Source organism: Montipora capricornis, chromosome 6, assembly GCF_036669925.1.
Source record: "Montipora capricornis isolate CH-2021 chromosome 6, ASM3666992v2, whole genome shotgun sequence".
Taxonomy (NCBI): Eukaryota; Metazoa; Cnidaria; class Anthozoa; order Scleractinia; family Acroporidae; genus Montipora; species Montipora capricornis.
In genome coordinates this window covers 66,797,935-66,815,434 of record NC_090888.1, presented here as the reverse complement: position 1 = coordinate 66,815,434, position 17,500 = coordinate 66,797,935, and the positions used below count along the sequence as shown (strand labels likewise).

The following is a 17,500-nucleotide window of genomic DNA, read 5'->3' as shown; positions in this document are numbered from 1 at the left end:
AAAAAAGGTATCCGCTGACCAGTGTCACGTGACCATATCGCGGGTTCAAGTTTAGAGCCCATCGAGGTCAGTTGTTTTTTGTTTTGTTTTTTTTTTAAGTTGAAGCTCCCGGGTACTGACTTTCGATTGGACCACAGGCTCACTTATTGTAAGAATAAATAACTCCGTTTTTAGCCTTGGCTAAATCTATATTAAAAACCGATCACAAACCCTAGCAATTGTAATCGTGTAATACTTTCGACAGTCGTTTGAAAACTGCTCTATCAACTCGTTTGGTAAAATCGAACTTTCGTGTTTCACTTTCCAGCGACGAAGTGCCACAGTTTCTTTTGAACTAACACCAGCACCGATAAGCAAATATTTCTTCTCTCCTTGTTTCAAGGACCAGCTTCTAAGAAGGAGAGTCCATTTGACCCTTTGATGCACAATTCACTGAGCAGTCAAGCATTCAGGTCAACTTATCTCTTAGGTTTATTTCTTGTTTGTAAACAGATTGTCCTTATTTGTGCCAAAACAAATGTATAGAGAACAGTTGAGGGAATATACATTTTGATAAGATGAGACAGTGAATGAAAGAAACGTAGCTGAAGTTTTCGTTTTATTGTGTCATTAGGTCCCATGTGTGCTACTGTGAGAGATGTGGCTCTAGTCTACGGTGCGTACTCAGTTGAGGGCGTCTTTCTTAATATCCCACGATCGAAACGCTCATTCTCCCAACTAGTACCATAGATTACTTTGTCCGGTAGTCATGAGTATTTTGTGTTATATCAAGATCACATCTCTTAAGCTGATAATAATCTTCATTCTCAATACCTGTCTTACTGACATTTCATTGAAATAGACCACTTTCGATATAATAAGATTCAGTCCTAAACAAAAGACATCATCTCGAGGCTCTGGGGAATAAACTCATACAAATCCTTATATTTAGAAAGTGGTCTATTGTGAAGAGAATTTACATGCCAATCATAGCTGGGAGTCAAAGGGTTAAGGCTTCTGTTCGCTCTTACTCGCAAGTCTTTTAGTACGGTGGTTAATTCCCTTGATCAACTCGTTGAATAGTGATAAATTTTCACTGGGTTTCCCTCAAACAATGCCCCGACTAGAATAAGATATGGGAGAATCAGCCTGAGGCGATTGGGAGCGGGTAGCTCCCAAAGAGAGGAGTCAGTGGTCCATCGCTGCCGAGAAAAGGGTGGGGCCAAGCAACACGGCGGTCGTCGCTTTCGAAAAGACTGAATAATGTGAAAACAAGTGAAGAAGACTTATGTACCAAACACGTGGTTGCGTAATACGTCCCCTAGGACTACATACCGCACACCGAATGTGTTTTATCAGGGAAAAGGGGGCCTCGTATTTAAGTCACCCAGGAAGAATAGAACTAGATTTTCGAGTTCTCCCCCGCCCCCAGCGGGCGAGAACGTCACAAATTTGCATATTTAGTCAGCAAAAGCAATAGCTTTGCACGCTCTGCACGTGTATCTTTTGATTTTTGTCTATGTTTTTGCGGTCGTCATCAAAACAACAACGTGAAATGACCAAATTTGAGGTTTTAGGGAGAATGTCAGCGCTTGGGGATAAATTTTCATTAGGGAGCTTTAGCAATGACGACGGCAACGGCAACGAGAACGTCATCTCAAAACATAAATTCCCATTATTGTAATCACTTCGAGACTATTCCAAGCTTTTTAACATGACAATGGTTTGGCAGTCCCTCAAGAATGAAACCGATATGAGTCAAGCTTAATTTAGAGGAGAAAATGAAAATTTATCCACACAAGTGCTGACGTCCTCCATAAACCTCAAATTTGGCTATTTCACGTTGTTGTTTTGCTGACGACGGCAACCAAATGGACAAAAATGAAAAACGCACGTGCAGAGCGTGCAAAGCTATTGTTTTTGCCTACTAAATATGCAAATTTGTGACGTTCTCGTTGCCGTCGCCGTTGCCGTTGCTAAAGCTCCCTATTTTCTCCCCTAAATTGAGCGCCGTTCATACTAGTTTCGTTCTTGATGGTTTGCGACACCTTTGTCCCGTTAAAAAGCTTGGAATAGTCGCGAAGCGATTACAATAACGCGAATTCACATTTAACGACGACATTCTCGGTTGCCGTTGCCGTCGTCGTTGCTGAAGCACCAAATTAGGGAATGTAAGATCTACGACAGTGTCGTCAACGAGAACGCCACGAAACAACAATATCATTGGTTAAAAGACGAAAAAGAATCGTGCTGCACGTGCGGCACGCATTTTAGCACAAATACGTGCGATGCTCTGCACAACAACGACGTGCAATCACCAAATTTGAGGTTTTGACGACAACGGGAGCGTACAAATGTGAATCTTTTAGTCTCGAGTTTTACTCTGAAACCGCTTGTACCAATTTATTTTTAGGATACCTCGCCCACATTGTACGACGTGAATGAGGTGGCCTAACCGCGAGAAACTTACGTCGACCGTCGCCGTCGTAGATCTTAAAGTCCCTGTTATGAACATCAGCACTTCCAGTCAGTAAATAATGTAGACGATGGCAAATTGCAATTTAGGTCACCCATTACGTACAATTCGACATTCTGAGCGTCGAGTCTACCAATTAGGGATTCGAAATACGCAAAGATCTCGGAAGAGGAATCCGGTGATTTGTACCAAGTGGCTACCACATAAGGCTCGGTGTGACGTTTACAAACCTCAATACATAAATTTCCTAGTTGGTTATCAAGAAGATCAGGACACAGTGAATAGTTCATGGTGGATTTGACCTAAAAACAAACGCCACTACCTTTTGTTTCTGTCACAGAGAAATAGGCCCTTTTCGAAATATCAGATATTTAGCTTAATAGTGAAGCAGTGAGGACAGAAAAAATGGAAACACGTTGGAAAGAATATGAAAAATATTTTCATATCATCCACTTTCCTTTGTCTTCGTTCTCCCAACCTTTCTTTCAAGCTGAATTAAGGCCTATTATGTCATTCCCCAAGATACTGACCTCCCGTTTTCTAGTTGCTCGGGTTTGTGACCCTCATACCAAACAAACAAATAACTTGGTATTTTCTTGGATTCCTCCTTTTTGCAGCGTACGTGGCAGGCAAAGATGAGAAGGACCCGAATAGTACGTGACTGAAGTGTTAACGTTATCCGTGTCATTATTTGTTGTAGAAATTACAAGAGCTAAATCTGAGCTAACCATTTTTGATCTGTAATAGCGTTTTGTGCTTAAAAGTGCTAATTGTATTGTTCTGTTAATTAAAGCTCTATGCCAACCAGATGTGACTCTGGACGGATTTGAAGAGATCTCTTCTCTTGACGGCGTAACTCTGGGTATCGACTGGGATTACTTTCAGGTATTTAGTCGTTCGTCCTCGCAATACACACTCGAATTATTTGTTGGTGATTCCTTTACCTATTTGGTGTGTTTTTTGGGATTTTCTTCCTGTGTTAGGTTGACTTAAAACGTTCGACGAAATAAAAGCGCAAAAGCTTTCTTGTACTCGCGATTCTATCCAAAATCCACCCAAGCGCCTATTACGCTTGCCAGCGGTTAACGTACTTTGTTTCACAGTATCACGTTGTGCGACCATATTTTCCCTCGCGTTCTTGAAATTTGTTGGCAACTACGCTCAGTGCCCGTGTTATATTTTTCGCTCTGTTCGGGCCCAAGAGGGAGTTTACGAAGCGAAGACGGCAACTACAACGCGACAAAACAATATCATTGATGAAAAGGAGAAAAATGCACGTGCAGCACGCATTTCAGCGCATGTTTTTGTTGTACTCTGCGTATCAATGACGTGAAATTACAAAATTTGAGGTTTTGACGACAACGTGAGTACAGTCAACTCTCTCTTAACGGACACCTCTATAAGACGGACACCTGGTGCTGGTCCCGGCCGTTTCTTAGTCATTTTACTATAACCAAACTCTCTATAAGACGGACACCTCCATAAGACGGACAACGGACACTTTGAAATCGTCAACGGACACTTAGAAGGTGCTGAATGTGATCGCAAATTACGATTTAGAGAAGAAAAATTCTTGTACGTGACTCTTTTTAACACCAGGCGTTTAATTGACAGCTCTTATCTTGTCTTCGGAATACATACAGTACAAGTTAAAACTTGTCCCATTCAAAAAATAACTTGGGAGGTGACAACCGAATTGTATTGTAATCTAAAACAGGTAGGTTTCGTTCAAGTAAATAACTTAAAACAAACTTTAAACAGACGCGTATTCACTGTGCACAGGTTCAGGATTATTATCTCATGTTACCTCTCTAAGACGGAAAGCTGAGGCCGGTCCCGATGGTGTCAGTCTTACAGAGACTGTATGCTGATATGAACCTTTCATTTTCTCTTTTCAATCTGAAAACGCTCGTACCCAATTCTTGGGATACTTCGCTCACATCGTGCGACGTGAACGAGCTGGAATGATCGCGACAGGCTTACGATGGTGCGAAGTTATATTTTGAAGTCACATTTTCGTGGGCGTCGCCGTCGTAGATCGTAAACTCCCCATTAAGGAACTTAAGTAAGGTTCCTTTTGTTCAACGGACGCCCTCCGGAAGCGAGGCATTCTCCCTTGATCACGCTCTAGCATTACTAGAGCGAGTGTCTCAACTCTTGGAGAAATTCGCTCTAAATTGTTGTGCGAAACTGATCTACAAAAGGGGCATTCCATTTCCGATATCCGTTGGTCGCTTAGAATGTTAAGCTCTCGGTCATTTGTTGCAAGAGAACTTTGGCGAATAATATAACAAATGGTTTTTTTTAAATCTGGTGCATTTTGCTTCGCAGGACTGCGATCCTGAAGTTTATCAGGAGTGCCAGAAAGGTATGATTTCTTTTTGCAATTTACTGATTCACCCACTGAAACGTTTTCTTCCTTTTAACTTTGGTCATTGAAGTGTTTTTTATTTTTTGCTTTTGTTGAAACAGCTGTTGAGTATTTGGAGAATCGCGGAGCCTCTGTAGTGGCAATTTCAATCCCTGAATTGATGGTACTCGATTCACTTTTTTTCTTTTGTTGTTTTCCCTTTCAGTTGTTTTGCGGTTAGTTTTAAAGCAGATTTAAACGTTTATCCTGCGATCAAAGCCACAGTAATCACTTATGATTAGTCTTGTTCCTTTTTTTAACGTATATTTGTATTATTTTTTAACTTGGCTAGGTCTTCTAAATATGATTTTATCAATTTTTGTTGTACTAGTTAGAATTACATGAAGCTTTTCATTTTTCGGGGGCCGCAAGCGAATTAGTTTAACAACTGTGTCATCTTCTTAAGTATACCATTACGTACTGTAGCCAGTAAGAGCCGACAGAGGAAATCATTTGAGTCAATTGAATTGGAAAGCAAGTATACGTTGCTAGCATCTGCGCGTCCAATCACCCATTTTGAAAGTGGAACCCGGGTTTTGGTTCCTACAAGGTTGGGTAGACCTGTGCATGCACGTACCACAGAAACTGTAACAATTTAAGTGATCAAATTGTTAACATTTGGTTTGCTGTGCTTTTTCAGGAGACCGTAATTGCCCACGTTGTCACAATTTTCTCGGAAATGGCAACATCTTTGAATGAAGAATTTCACAAATACCACAGCGAACTGGTAAATTGTCCCGCGACTACGCCTAGTCAAAGGAGACTTTTTTTCTAAATAGACTACGCTCTATTTTTATGAGAACTTTCAGGCTGAGATTAACCAGAATTTTAAAAACGTACTAAGAACGTATGAAGGCTGAAAGTCAGGGTTAGGGTTAGGGTTTGGTTTGTCATGTATTTGTCGTAAAGTTTCCCCTTGTTGACTGTGGGGCTCTATCCTAGTCACAACTCCTCCTCCTGGCTTGCAGTGGGCGAAAATTAAAGAAGATTAATATGGACTGAAATCAGGGTTTTTAAAAACTGCTCAGCCTAACAGTTTTTTCGACTTCATCTCTGCTGCTTGTAACTTGACTTACGTAAAATTTTATTGTCACGAAGCTTTGATTTGTGTTGTTTTAAAGCAATTTCTGGGTTAACGTCAAATTGAATGCACAAATGGCGGCCAAAAAAATATTCTTTTGTTTATGTGCTAATTAGACTCGCTAGCCTCGTTTGCATGTACAAAATACAAAAGAAATATTGCTTGAGTCTAATTAGCACATAAACAAAATAATATTTTTTTGGCCGCCATTTGTGCATTCGGTCTATAGCGAGTACGGGTTGGTGGTTGGTAAATTTACACAAAATAAACTGCGCTCTTTGACACAGCTCCTTCAAATTAGTATTAACATCTCCAGGGTCCGGTTTTTCGAAAGCCGATTAACTTAATCGAGGATTAGCGTAAACTTTTGTTTCATGTTTTCAACTTTTTGGTGAAAGTTTCTTTTGCTTATTTTTGTTTTTCAAGATTGAGTTCTTCCACTGTAAAATTTTGCCGAATATCAGTGTTAAACACCATTTGGGAGTAGAGAAAATAAACTCCTTTGCTAATTTTTAATCTGGGATTAGCGTTAATCGGCTTTGGAACAACCGGGCCCAGGTTGTCATGGTATTTAACGCTTCGAGTTAAATTTAAAGTTCTGCCCTTCCCAAACCTTCCTTCAGTATCATTTTGACGTTTCGCTTGATTTGGATGCCAGTACCCAGTAACTGAATATTAAATTTAGCTAAAGTTCGCCGGTGACACAGTTCCTTTAACCAATGCCTAGCGCAAACCTTGTTTCGCCAAGCGAAACTCGCCCCTCGTCGACGAATATTTCCTCCCTTATTACATCCATGAGAAATCACTGGTGATCCGTGCAATTTGATTGGTTCTCGGCAGTGCGATTTATTCCCAAATCGCACTATTTTTTGCTCTAAATCGCACCATTTCCCAGCCAATGAGAAAGGAACACTTAAAAAAAACAACCAACCGGATTTCAAGCCTTGTTTAAGATAACCAATCGAATTGCAGGAAAATGAAAGACAAAGAAAACCATTGTGTAGCGAATCTTGCAACTTTTGTACCCACCTGGATCAATAAAATATTGGTACTGACTAAAATCCTGTAGTAAAGTGGTAGTTGAACTTCGTGTCGTGCAATGTTGGTCTGAAATCATACTTGTGATTTCAAATAGAACTCGCGCTGCGCCCTCGTTCGATTTTGAACTCACACGCATGATTTCTTACCAAATTGCACTCCACTCAGTTCAATTTCCATCATTAAGTTCCAATAACCTCTTGATGAGACTCATTCGAAAATTGTTATTCAGTCGTCCTTCATTATTTTTATAATTCTCAGAATGCTGACTCCGTATTTAATCTTGCGATGGGACGTTCGTTTACCTCACGAGACTACTTTCAGGTAAACCTTGAAAATGCCTTCGAGGATTTTACAAGATGATTTGGTTTTGCTTCTGTTTGGCTGAAAAAGGTGGTTTGAGACTGTTTGACCAATCACAGAGCGTTCGTGTATTGTGACTTAAATTTCATAATATTAGGGAGCTTAAGATCTACGACGACGACGTCGACGAAAACGCCACAAAACAATGATATCATTAGTTAAAAGAGCATAAATAATCGTGCTGCACGTGCAGCACGGATTTTTGCTCGTATTTTTGCGGTTCTATGCATGACGACGTGAAATCACTAAATTTTAGGTTTTGAAGACAACGTGAGCATGCAACAGAGAATCTTTCATTCTCTATTTTCAGTCTGAAACCGCTCGTACCAATTTATTTTTAGGATACTTCCCCAAATTGTACGACGTGAACGAGATGGAATAATCGCGAAAGACTTTTACTAGAGCAAAGTTCTATTTTGAGGTGACGTTTTCGTCGACGTCGCCGTCGTAGATCTTAAGGTCCCTAATAGGGAGCTTAAGATCTACGACGACGACGTCGACGAAAACGCCACAAAACAACGATATCATTGATTAAAAGAGCATAAATAATCGTGCTGCACGTGCAGCACGGATTTTAGCTCATATTTTTGCAGTTCTCTGCGTGACGACGACGTGAAATCACTAAATTTTAGGTTTTGACGACAACGTGAGCATGCAACAGGGAATCTTTCATTCTCTATTTTCAGTCTGAAATCGCTCGTACCAATTTATTTTTAGGATACTTCGCCCACATTGTACGACGTGAACGAGATGGAATAATCGCGAAAGACTTTTACTAGAGCAAAGTTCTATTTTGAGGTGACGTTTTCGTCGACGTCGCCGTCGTAGATCTTAAGGTCCCTAATGTTTCGAATTCGTCGCGTCGAGGCACTCGTAGTCTCACGGAAATCACCGAACAAAGGCTAAAATACCACGATTCATTGAGGAAAAAATCTTTTGGGAAGTAAAGACAACAAATGTCATCCTGTCGTTATCTTGGTATGTTTTTTTTTTTTTTTTCGAGATGGCAAATAAAGCAATAAAACAAAATGAATAGTAAAATCTCATGACATTTTTTACAGGCCGCGATGCAACGAACAAGGGCAATGAGCTTTCTAAAAACAATTTTCGATGATGGTGTTGATTGTATCCTAACGCCAGGTGAGGTCACCTTTTTTATTGTTAAAGGTATTTTCTTATGCGAAAAGTGCGGAAGCAGACAACAAATCAGAAACATACGTTTTGTTCTATTAGAATAGAATAATCCTGTATGGGGCCTTTCATATTAAAAGTTTCAAAGTTCAACATCGAGACTTGTAAGTGAACAAGCTTTCGATTTCATCACAGAATTATCCTCGGACATTCTGTCACGTGATTTATATAGAGAATCACTTGACGAAACTCTCTTCGAACTTGACATCAAGTCGTCTTTCGCCTTCTTACAAACTCTGAATGCACACCGCAAGATTTCGCCCGATGTGGATTTTATGCCAAATTGTTATTCTTCGTTAAATAACTTAACTACAACTGCCAGTAGAGAAAGTCAGGGAATACTATATATTGCTGTGTGCGCTTTTGCCGCTTTAAATCGTAAATGTACGTGTAAAATACGCTCACAACCGCACTGAATCCTCGCAGAAGTTGCAATTTTACACAACCGATGACGTCAAAATCCTCAACTCGATCCCAGGCCCTTGTCTCATATATTTCTCAAAAATACGCGAGGTTTCTTTGCATTTTAGATATGTTCTTCGAACAGAAATTAAATTGTTTTTTTACAGGAAGGCTCATTAGACCATTACATTTTAGATTTTAAAATAAAAAATGGTGGTGAAATTTCGAGTCGTGCACTTTAAAGGATAGTTCGTTTACTCGTTTCATTCTTTGCTATTTGATCTTTGCAGGAATCGGATTAAAAGTACCGGAGATCCCTGAAGATGCTCTTGAACACGGGGAGTCTGATCTCCACAAAGGCTTCCAGATAATTAGGTAATGACCTAGGTTTTTTATGTACTGCTTACTACATCTGCGTGGGTTCAAGGCACGAATACGCATCCCCTTGTTGAATGAAGTGTTCTTCAAAATTTATGTGGTGTTAATTACGTCTGTTTGTGGGTATTGGAAGAAAAACTCTTACTAATACGCGGAATTCCCATTCTGACTACCGATTGGCTCTGCTTGCGGTTGCCCAATTTCAGTTTGGATTTTAAACGCTGTTGTGCGTATTTAAATTGTTTCTCTCGTCACATGGATCCTTGTAACTCAGTAGAAAGCTCGCAGTCCCTCTCTATGTCAGTTGTCACGCAGGTGAGAGGGGTAGGTACTTGGTGTCTCTTTTTCTATTGTTTCAATTTTTTTTTTAAACAAGGTATAAAACGTTCAGTAATTATACAATTACCCTAACTTAACCCTAACGCTAACCCTAATCCTAACCCTGAAGGTTTTACCGTGTTTAGATAATTTTGTGCAATAGATAACCACTAAATGACAAAATACACCAAGTGCCTACCCTGAGAGAAATGGCTGAGAGAAGCTTGGGATAATGGGAGCTGCCTCTGCCGCTCTCTCGATTGCGTCACAAATCACGACTGGCGAAAGCGCGCGGATCGACTGACTTAAAAGGGAAATGCAAGCAATCTCGTAACTTGCTTTTCATCCTTTTTTCCTTTAAATCTTTTCGTTTTGTGATAAGGTTTAACCTACGATGTCATGATTCATCATGTTACAGGTTTGTGGGTCTGGCTAATTTCACTGGCATTCCAGGGATGACTTTGCCTGTGGGGTATGATAATCGAGGTTTGCCCATCGGATTGCAGATTATGACCTCATGGTGGAATGAACACGTCATGTTGCGTGTTGCCCACGCAGCTGAAGGATTTGTGACCAGGAAGAGACCACAAGTTTACTACAGCTTGTTGGAATGAGCAGAAACCCGTCTTCAAACACGAAGACACGATTCGCTTTGATTAACAATTTTTGAGTTACATAAAAACAAACAATATAATTAAGTAACTATAGCGCAAAGTGAATGAGTACGTAGATTGCTTAAACAATATAATGCGGTTTGCAATAAAACTAATTTAGTGGAGTTACTCAACATATCCAATTTTCCATTGCGTTCTTCTATGATTCTGTAGCATTAGAAGTTTTAAAAGGGTTAATAATATGTAGGGAAATTTTTCTCTATTTCGATTGGCAAAGAAAAATACAGAAAAGAGTAATTCAGTGCAAAAAGAGGTAACAAACCAAGCATTCTGATTGGTCAATGTTCAACGAAAGTCTGAGATAGCCAATCAAATGCGAACCCCGGATGGCGCAATTTTTCCGTCGGATACGCATGCGTTTGTTCCGATTAATTACAATGACTCATAAAAAAAATTTTATCATGTAGATCATCAATTTGTAATCATATGATTTGTCTCGCGCAAGTTGGAATAAATAAGCACTCGTAATTTTTTTCAAAGAGGACAAATTGCACTCGCCCTACGGGCTTGTGAAATTTTGTTTGTCTTTGAAAAAATCGTGGTAAGATTGAATCTTCGCATCTTTCAGGTGTAATATGATTTGTTCGGTTAAATTATTCATAATTAAACTAATTTAAAGTGCAAGTATAGTTTGATGTTACAAAGTACATTGATCGTCTTCGCTGACTTCAGGTTCTTCCCTTCTGTCAAGTAACCTTTGAATAAGCGTAAATAAAAGTTTTCAAAGTTTGTTGTCTTCGGTTATTTAATATTCTTTCTTGTTCCGGTTAGGGTGCAGGTTACGGCAGAAGAAAGCAGGGATGGCGCAGTGGTGAGAGCACTCACCTCACTCAATGTGGCTCGGGTTCAATTTCCAGATTCGGCGTCACATGTGGGTTGATAGGGAGCTTTAGCAACGACAACGGCGACGGCAACGAGAACGTTACAAATTTGCATATTTAGTAGGCAAAAGCAGTCGCTTTGCACGCCCTGCACGTGCGTTTTTCCTTTTTGTCAATTTCTTGGCCGTCGTCAGCAAAACTACAACGTGAAATAACCAAGTTTGAGGTGTTATAGAGAACGTCAGCACTTGGACATAAATTTTCATTTTTCTCCCCTAAATTAACCACTGCTCGTAACCGTTTCATTTCTGAAGGACTGCCACTCCTTTGTCATATTAAAAAGTTCGGAATAGTCGCGAAGTGATCGCAATAACAGGAATTTATTTTTTTTCATGACGTTCTCGTTGCCGTTGCCGTCGTCATTGCTAAAGCTCCCTAATGAGTTGGTTGGTTGTCTACTCTGTTCCGAGAGGTTTTTCTCTAGGTATTGCGGTTTTCCCCTCTCCTCAAACACCAACGTACGACTTGATATTGAATAAACATAAATGATGTTGATTATATCAAGCAGTCCTATTTCATTCATATATAAAGACCAGGGACAGAATTTCTATTGTCTCCGTCTCTTCCTCAACACGGAAGGATGGACAAATCGTTTGCATCTCGCAAACGCCGCTTGTTTTGTAAGGCGTGTTGAACCTAGCATCCTTCGCAGACATTCTTTTGGCTCGTCACGCAATCTTTTTTCCTCCCCAACGAAAAAGATTGCGTGTCGAGCCAAAAGAATGTCTGCGAAGGAGGCTACGCAAATTTCCCTTTCGTAAACGGTCGTTGCCATTTGAAACGGTCGTTGCCATTTGAAACGGTCGATGCCATTTATAACGGTCGACTAAACACTTCACTTCAAAGAAAATTAAAAGAAACAAACTAAGAAAAAATATTAACAAAAATTAAGACAAAAAAGGCAAAAAAAAAAACATTTTTAAAAGAAAAACTGGAGGAAAAAAAGAGTCCGAAAATTTCCAAGAGTCGAACTCGGGTTCTTAGCCCCCACCCTAAACAGAACCCTAACCCGCCGCACCGAAACACGTATGACCAGCGAGACACAACTCCAAGTAACTGCAACCTTTTGAGTTATTAGAACTAATGAGTGTAATTCAGAGCTAAAAAATGGCATCGACCGGTTCAAATGGCAACGACCGTTGTGAGAAATGGCAACGACCGTTTACGAAAGGGAAATAAGCGGAGGCTAGATGCAACCATGTGTAAAGCCATAATCGGTTTCCACTAGAACGTCAAGGGACGGTGCAAGGTGCAAACTCTCACAATATATGAGCTGTTTTAATCAGTTGGGTCAGCTCGCCCAATATTAATGCATCAGTCAATTCCAGCAGTGCCCATTCCCCCCCCCCCCCTTCCCGGGCTAACCCCCGGGCATTAACTTAAAAAAAAAAAAATGGGCAAATTCCCCGGGGTGGGGACGAAGGAAGAGGGCAAATGCCCCGCCCCCGGGATCGTCGCTCATCGCATTTTACGCTCGCAAGATCTGTCTTGAAGATCGCATCATTTGAATTCGCATCCCTTCAGTGTTTTATACACCCTGCGAGCAGAGCCTCCTTTTGTCTTTTTCTTTACTGAGGAGGAGAAAAGGAGGCTCTGCCCGAATCGCGTCAACTCTTTGAAGCTTCTGGACTAGTCAATCTTGTTTCCTCTCGTCAAACCGGTTTTTCCAGTGCGAGCGTCCGTTTAGTGACAAAACCGATGGTTATAATTGAGCCCGCTGTACCATGAAAAACCAAGATGGCCGCGAGATCTGGCATATTGGGCTTGGGTTCGAGACTGTATCCTGGCAACATGTAGCGCATATTCAATAAAGATTTACTCTATTCATGCAGAGCCTTTCTCGAGAACGCCATAATCGAGCAAACAAAGAAAGGCTCTGCTAGCAGGGTGTGTTTCATGTAACTCCGCTTTCATGAATTTAAAAATTGCTAGGCTAGTTTTGAATGCTAAATGCGCAATAGCCGTCTTCACGTCGGTGATCGTTTTTTGATAAACCAAATATAGTTCACCTTGTCGCTGTGAAGAATCAAGACATTTTAAATGATGATGAATCGCATTTTAAGCTTGCAAGATTTGTCTTAAGGATCGCATCATTTGAATTCGCAAACCTTCTGTATTTTAAGTCCACTTTCAGGAATTTATAAATTGCTAGGCTAGTTTTGAATGCGAAATGCGAAGTAGTCGTGTTTACGCAGATTGTTTTGTGATATTAGTTCACCTTGTCGCTTTTGTATATTCATATGCTTACAAGTATAAATGAAGAAATACCTAAAATTGAGAAAACATACCTTTAAAAACATCCACAAGTTTTTAGAGTCCGTGACGGACAAGCCAGTCTTTAACGAAGGCCTCGTCTTTTCCGATAAACTCTTCCGTGTTAATTCGAAAACACCTGTGTCAAATGCCCGGGGGTCGCCCCGGGGTAGGGTAATGCCCAGCCCCCGGGCCTCGATAAAATTGCGAATGCCCCACCCCCGGGACTGACAACTTCAGCAAATGCCCCGCGGTTGCCCCGGGGGGGGGGGGGGGATGGGCACCGCTGGAATTGATTGATGCATAATGAGTAAACAATTTTCTGGTTTCTATGTGGTGCTCCCGTCGGTAAGAGAGTGAAACATGAAAATTTGGTTTTATCAAACGAGCTCCTCCACACGCTCATAAAAACCAACAACACCCACAATTCCTCTATTCGCTCTGACGAAGGGCTAACGCTTGAAACGTTGGCTTTCCAAATCTTTCACGGTGGTAATTTGACCCTCGTCAACTCGTTTGATAAAACCAAACTTTCAATATGAATGAGGTCGAAGAAAAGTTCTCCATGAAGACTTAGTAAACCATCGTTGTACTTTTGACCCTATTAGTTCGTTCGCTCCAATCGCGACATAAGGGCCAGGGGCTAGATTTATGCACCACGTTCCAATCCCCCTCGGACCACTGGCCGGATACTCCTGGTTTCCGACACTTTGCAGCCATTTTGGGGTGTCACGCAACGCTTCCCCAAAGAGTGTACTTTTTTGGAAAAGAAGAAAATAGGTGGAAAACAAATCCGGAATTCTGAATACTCATCCACTACCAATTTTTCTTTAAATATTTACATACAGGCATTGATCACATTAACTGAAAGCTAACTTTTTTTCAAATTTGTGACAAGACTTGCGTTCATTGTGTCCAATTTATTTTCAGGCTTTCTTCGCAAAAAACTGCTGCGATAATTTCCATCTCTTAAGCATTTAAATTCCGCAGATCAAATATATGAACATTTCATACATTCTATATCGTTCATACTGTAGTTAAGCGCTTACTCCAATGAGAAACGGCGCTCATACTGCTCTCAGTTAATACCCATTCAAATGCACGTGTTTGTTTTCTAACGATGGGAATCTTCATGCAGTAATTGTTAGGAGGTGTCCAAGGTAATTATGTGATGCCGTTAACATAACTCGTTATTTACGACGTTCACCAAGAAAATAGCGGCCTCTTCGGACTATCATGACCATTGAGAAACCACGCTGTTTCAGTCTACAATTTGTTGCATTTGCACGTGCCTCCGCGATCCTCAAATGGCCCAGGTGCTAGTTCCCCGTTCAACAGAAGACACGCGAGTGGCTGATGAATATTTAATAAAACGCGTTTGATAGTGGCAGTGTAATACAAACACTTACTGACATGCAAATTTTCATCAATAACAGATGAAAAATTAGTGTTTCTTTCTTTTTACTCTCTGGTTGTTTAAATATATTCCAATCACTTTTTAAATTTGATTTCTTACATTTAATTAAGATAGGACGCCGAAATAATAGAGAGAGGTTAGTATCGAATTTACGTGAAACGACAAACCCCAGGAGTCACATTCTAACTAGTCTTGCTCATTCCAGTTCTAAGTCGCGCTACATATGTGAGGCTAACAGCCAAGAAATAATCTGAAATCAAACTAATTCATCTGATTTTGGGCAAACGCAAATATCCGTCCGACGCCTCCCACCAATGTGGCCCGTGTTCAATTCCCAGATCCGGGCTCATACGTGGGTTGAGTTTGTTGGTTCTCTACTCTGCACCGAGAGGTTTTCCCCGGGAAATCCTGTTTTCTTCTCTCCTCAAAAACCAATATGATTTGATATGTATTAATTTGATTTTATTTCACTTGTGCACGACTCCACAAGCTATTCAGCTTTAAACATTATTTTGCGAAAATAAAGTTCCAATTACTATTACTATTATTGAAACTGAAAGGAGAGGAGATCAAAGACAGCAATCACGATCATCGAGTGCGCTTAATATTGTTTCGCTCGCCATCAAACTGGGGCTGTCAGATGATTCCGCGTGAAATATCATTGTGCTTTCCTTCGCCGGCGTGCGAAAGATCAAACGGTTCACTTGGCTCCAACATGAATAATACTTACTCTTAGAATTAATCATTGAAAAGAGACGGTTGTCCATAAATATTTTCAAAGACTGAAAAACGCGTAACAGCATGAAGTGAGGTAAAGTTACAACACTGGTTATTCCGTACCAGTTTTCATGCAAGCAACGTTAACTTGTTATGACAAATCAGGAAGAGCATCCCAGCGAAAGTTTGGTGTGGATGTCCTTAAACTAACACCTCGAAATCTTAGTCCAATGAAGCCCGTTGGCGTTGTACTGTTTACATCCTATCCACGATATCAGCACCGAGTCCCAAATCAGGCAGCACATAAAGTTTGTCCAATCCTAGATCGTAGCACAGCCTTGTAATCATTTGTTCGTCCACGGAGTCCATATCTCTTCGACACGAGGAGGGGGTCAGTATTTGTGAAACGCAACTGTCCAAGTTGAAATGTCCTTGCTTGCTAACTTGCGGGAGATAATGCAGGGTGGCCCGTTGGTTGGAGGGTTCTATGGGTTGAATAGGCTTCGAAGACAGATAAGATAACTTCCCTTGTGGAACAACAGTAGAGATTATTGCACTCATTTCGGCGTTGATGCTGTGCATATCCCTGCTTTCTGATTAAAATTTCACTACAACACGTTTTTATTTGGCACGTGTTGCTTCAATTCTTGTTGCGCAATGAATTCGCCACCAGAAATAGAAAAGCTCTTATTGAAAATAAAATCACGTTTCAGTAAACAAACAACTGCTTCCGTAAAATTCGCTGCAGTGAGGCAGCTGAAATCGCCACCGATGTTCCCGTTTCCGGGAACCAATTCAGCTGTCAAGGTTTCCTGCGCTTCGTAAAAACTGTTTATTTTACAAGACAACTTCAGTGATGTATACCGGACTGAAGTGGCAAAGGTTGGCGGGGGACAAAAGAACAATTGTTATTCCGATTTAGGCCTTTTTTAGGTATTGTTATGTTGACGCTTTGTTATTTTGTTTTATGGACATTAATTATTTCGGATCCGCTATATGAAAGACCAACTAACACGTTTCAATCTACAACTTAACGTATGCTTTGTTTGCACGTCGCAGGCGAGAGCTTTTATACTATCTAGTGTTTTCTTAATTTCTCTATTCAGTCTCGCGTTAGATCTTATTGTTTCACATCTACACAAATGATTTTTAGCGCAAGCCACAAGGCTTTAGCCTTTGTCATGAAGTGATGGATATTTGCAGATTGACAAACATCTCCCGGCTGTCCCGGTGGGATCTCTACACCCACGCGGGAGTAAATTGAAGGCTCAGGGGCACCCAACGAGAATATAGTTCAAAACCACTTAGACATAGCATTGTCAAACGTATTTTAGTATTTAAACGGTAGATATAGGCATATTTTGATCCCCTAAAAATTTTCATCTGTTCGGATTTCCTAGCTGAAAGTCTAGTGATCCGAAAATTATAGGGATTAAAACTTACCTTTTCGAAAATTTCAGCCAGAAAAAAGGCTCCCGAAATTTCTAGGTGACCTTTTTAGGGTAAAAATCCGTTAAAAGTGGGCAATTATACCATTTTTCAGATGTTAGAAAATCCTAGGACTGGCAGGCAAGCAAGAAATTTTACAACAAATGTTCCGAAAATTCTAGATCTCAAATCGTCTTCCGAACAGATATTTTCCGAAAATTGACGTTGGGTGCCCCTGAAGGCTGCTTCGTTGTGTTTTGGAAGCGAGTGTCACCAGGCCAGTCGCATCTTTCATACAAGGTTATTGATTACTTAACTTTGCGGAATAGATATGTCGAGCTCTCTGTAATTGACTGGACATTTCCATGGTGTTCAGAAACCGGACCAACAGACTCGCTAGTGCAATGTCTTTCCATGAATCGGCCTTAGGACAAATATTCTACCGGTTGAAAAATTTTTTTTGTTTAGGTGTTTCGTATACACATAACCACGGT

General features: G+C 40.6%; 1 protein-coding gene across 2 annotated transcripts in view; it reads left to right on the top strand.

Annotated features, from left to right (window-relative positions):
• The window catches only part of LOC138052957 (uncharacterized), a 29,800-nt gene extending 18,761 nt beyond the window's left edge, over positions 1-11,039 (top strand). For both annotated transcript variants that reach the window (XM_068899563.1, XM_068899564.1), the window contains 10 exons: positions 614-655; positions 3,073-3,108; positions 3,249-3,340; positions 4,787-4,823; positions 4,928-4,989; positions 5,506-5,592; positions 7,246-7,308; positions 8,409-8,487; positions 9,231-9,315; positions 10,055-11,039. In XM_068899563.1, coding sequence (XP_068755664.1) covers positions 614-655; positions 3,073-3,108; positions 3,249-3,340; positions 4,787-4,823; positions 4,928-4,989; positions 5,506-5,592; positions 7,246-7,308; positions 8,409-8,487; positions 9,231-9,315; positions 10,055-10,250 — 779 coding nt within the window. In that variant the 3' untranslated portion in view covers positions 10,251-11,039. The remainder of the gene's footprint in view (positions 1-613; positions 656-3,072; positions 3,109-3,248; positions 3,341-4,786; positions 4,824-4,927; positions 4,990-5,505; positions 5,593-7,245; positions 7,309-8,408; positions 8,488-9,230; positions 9,316-10,054) is intronic.
• Positions 11,040-17,500: the final 6,461 nt, after the last annotated feature.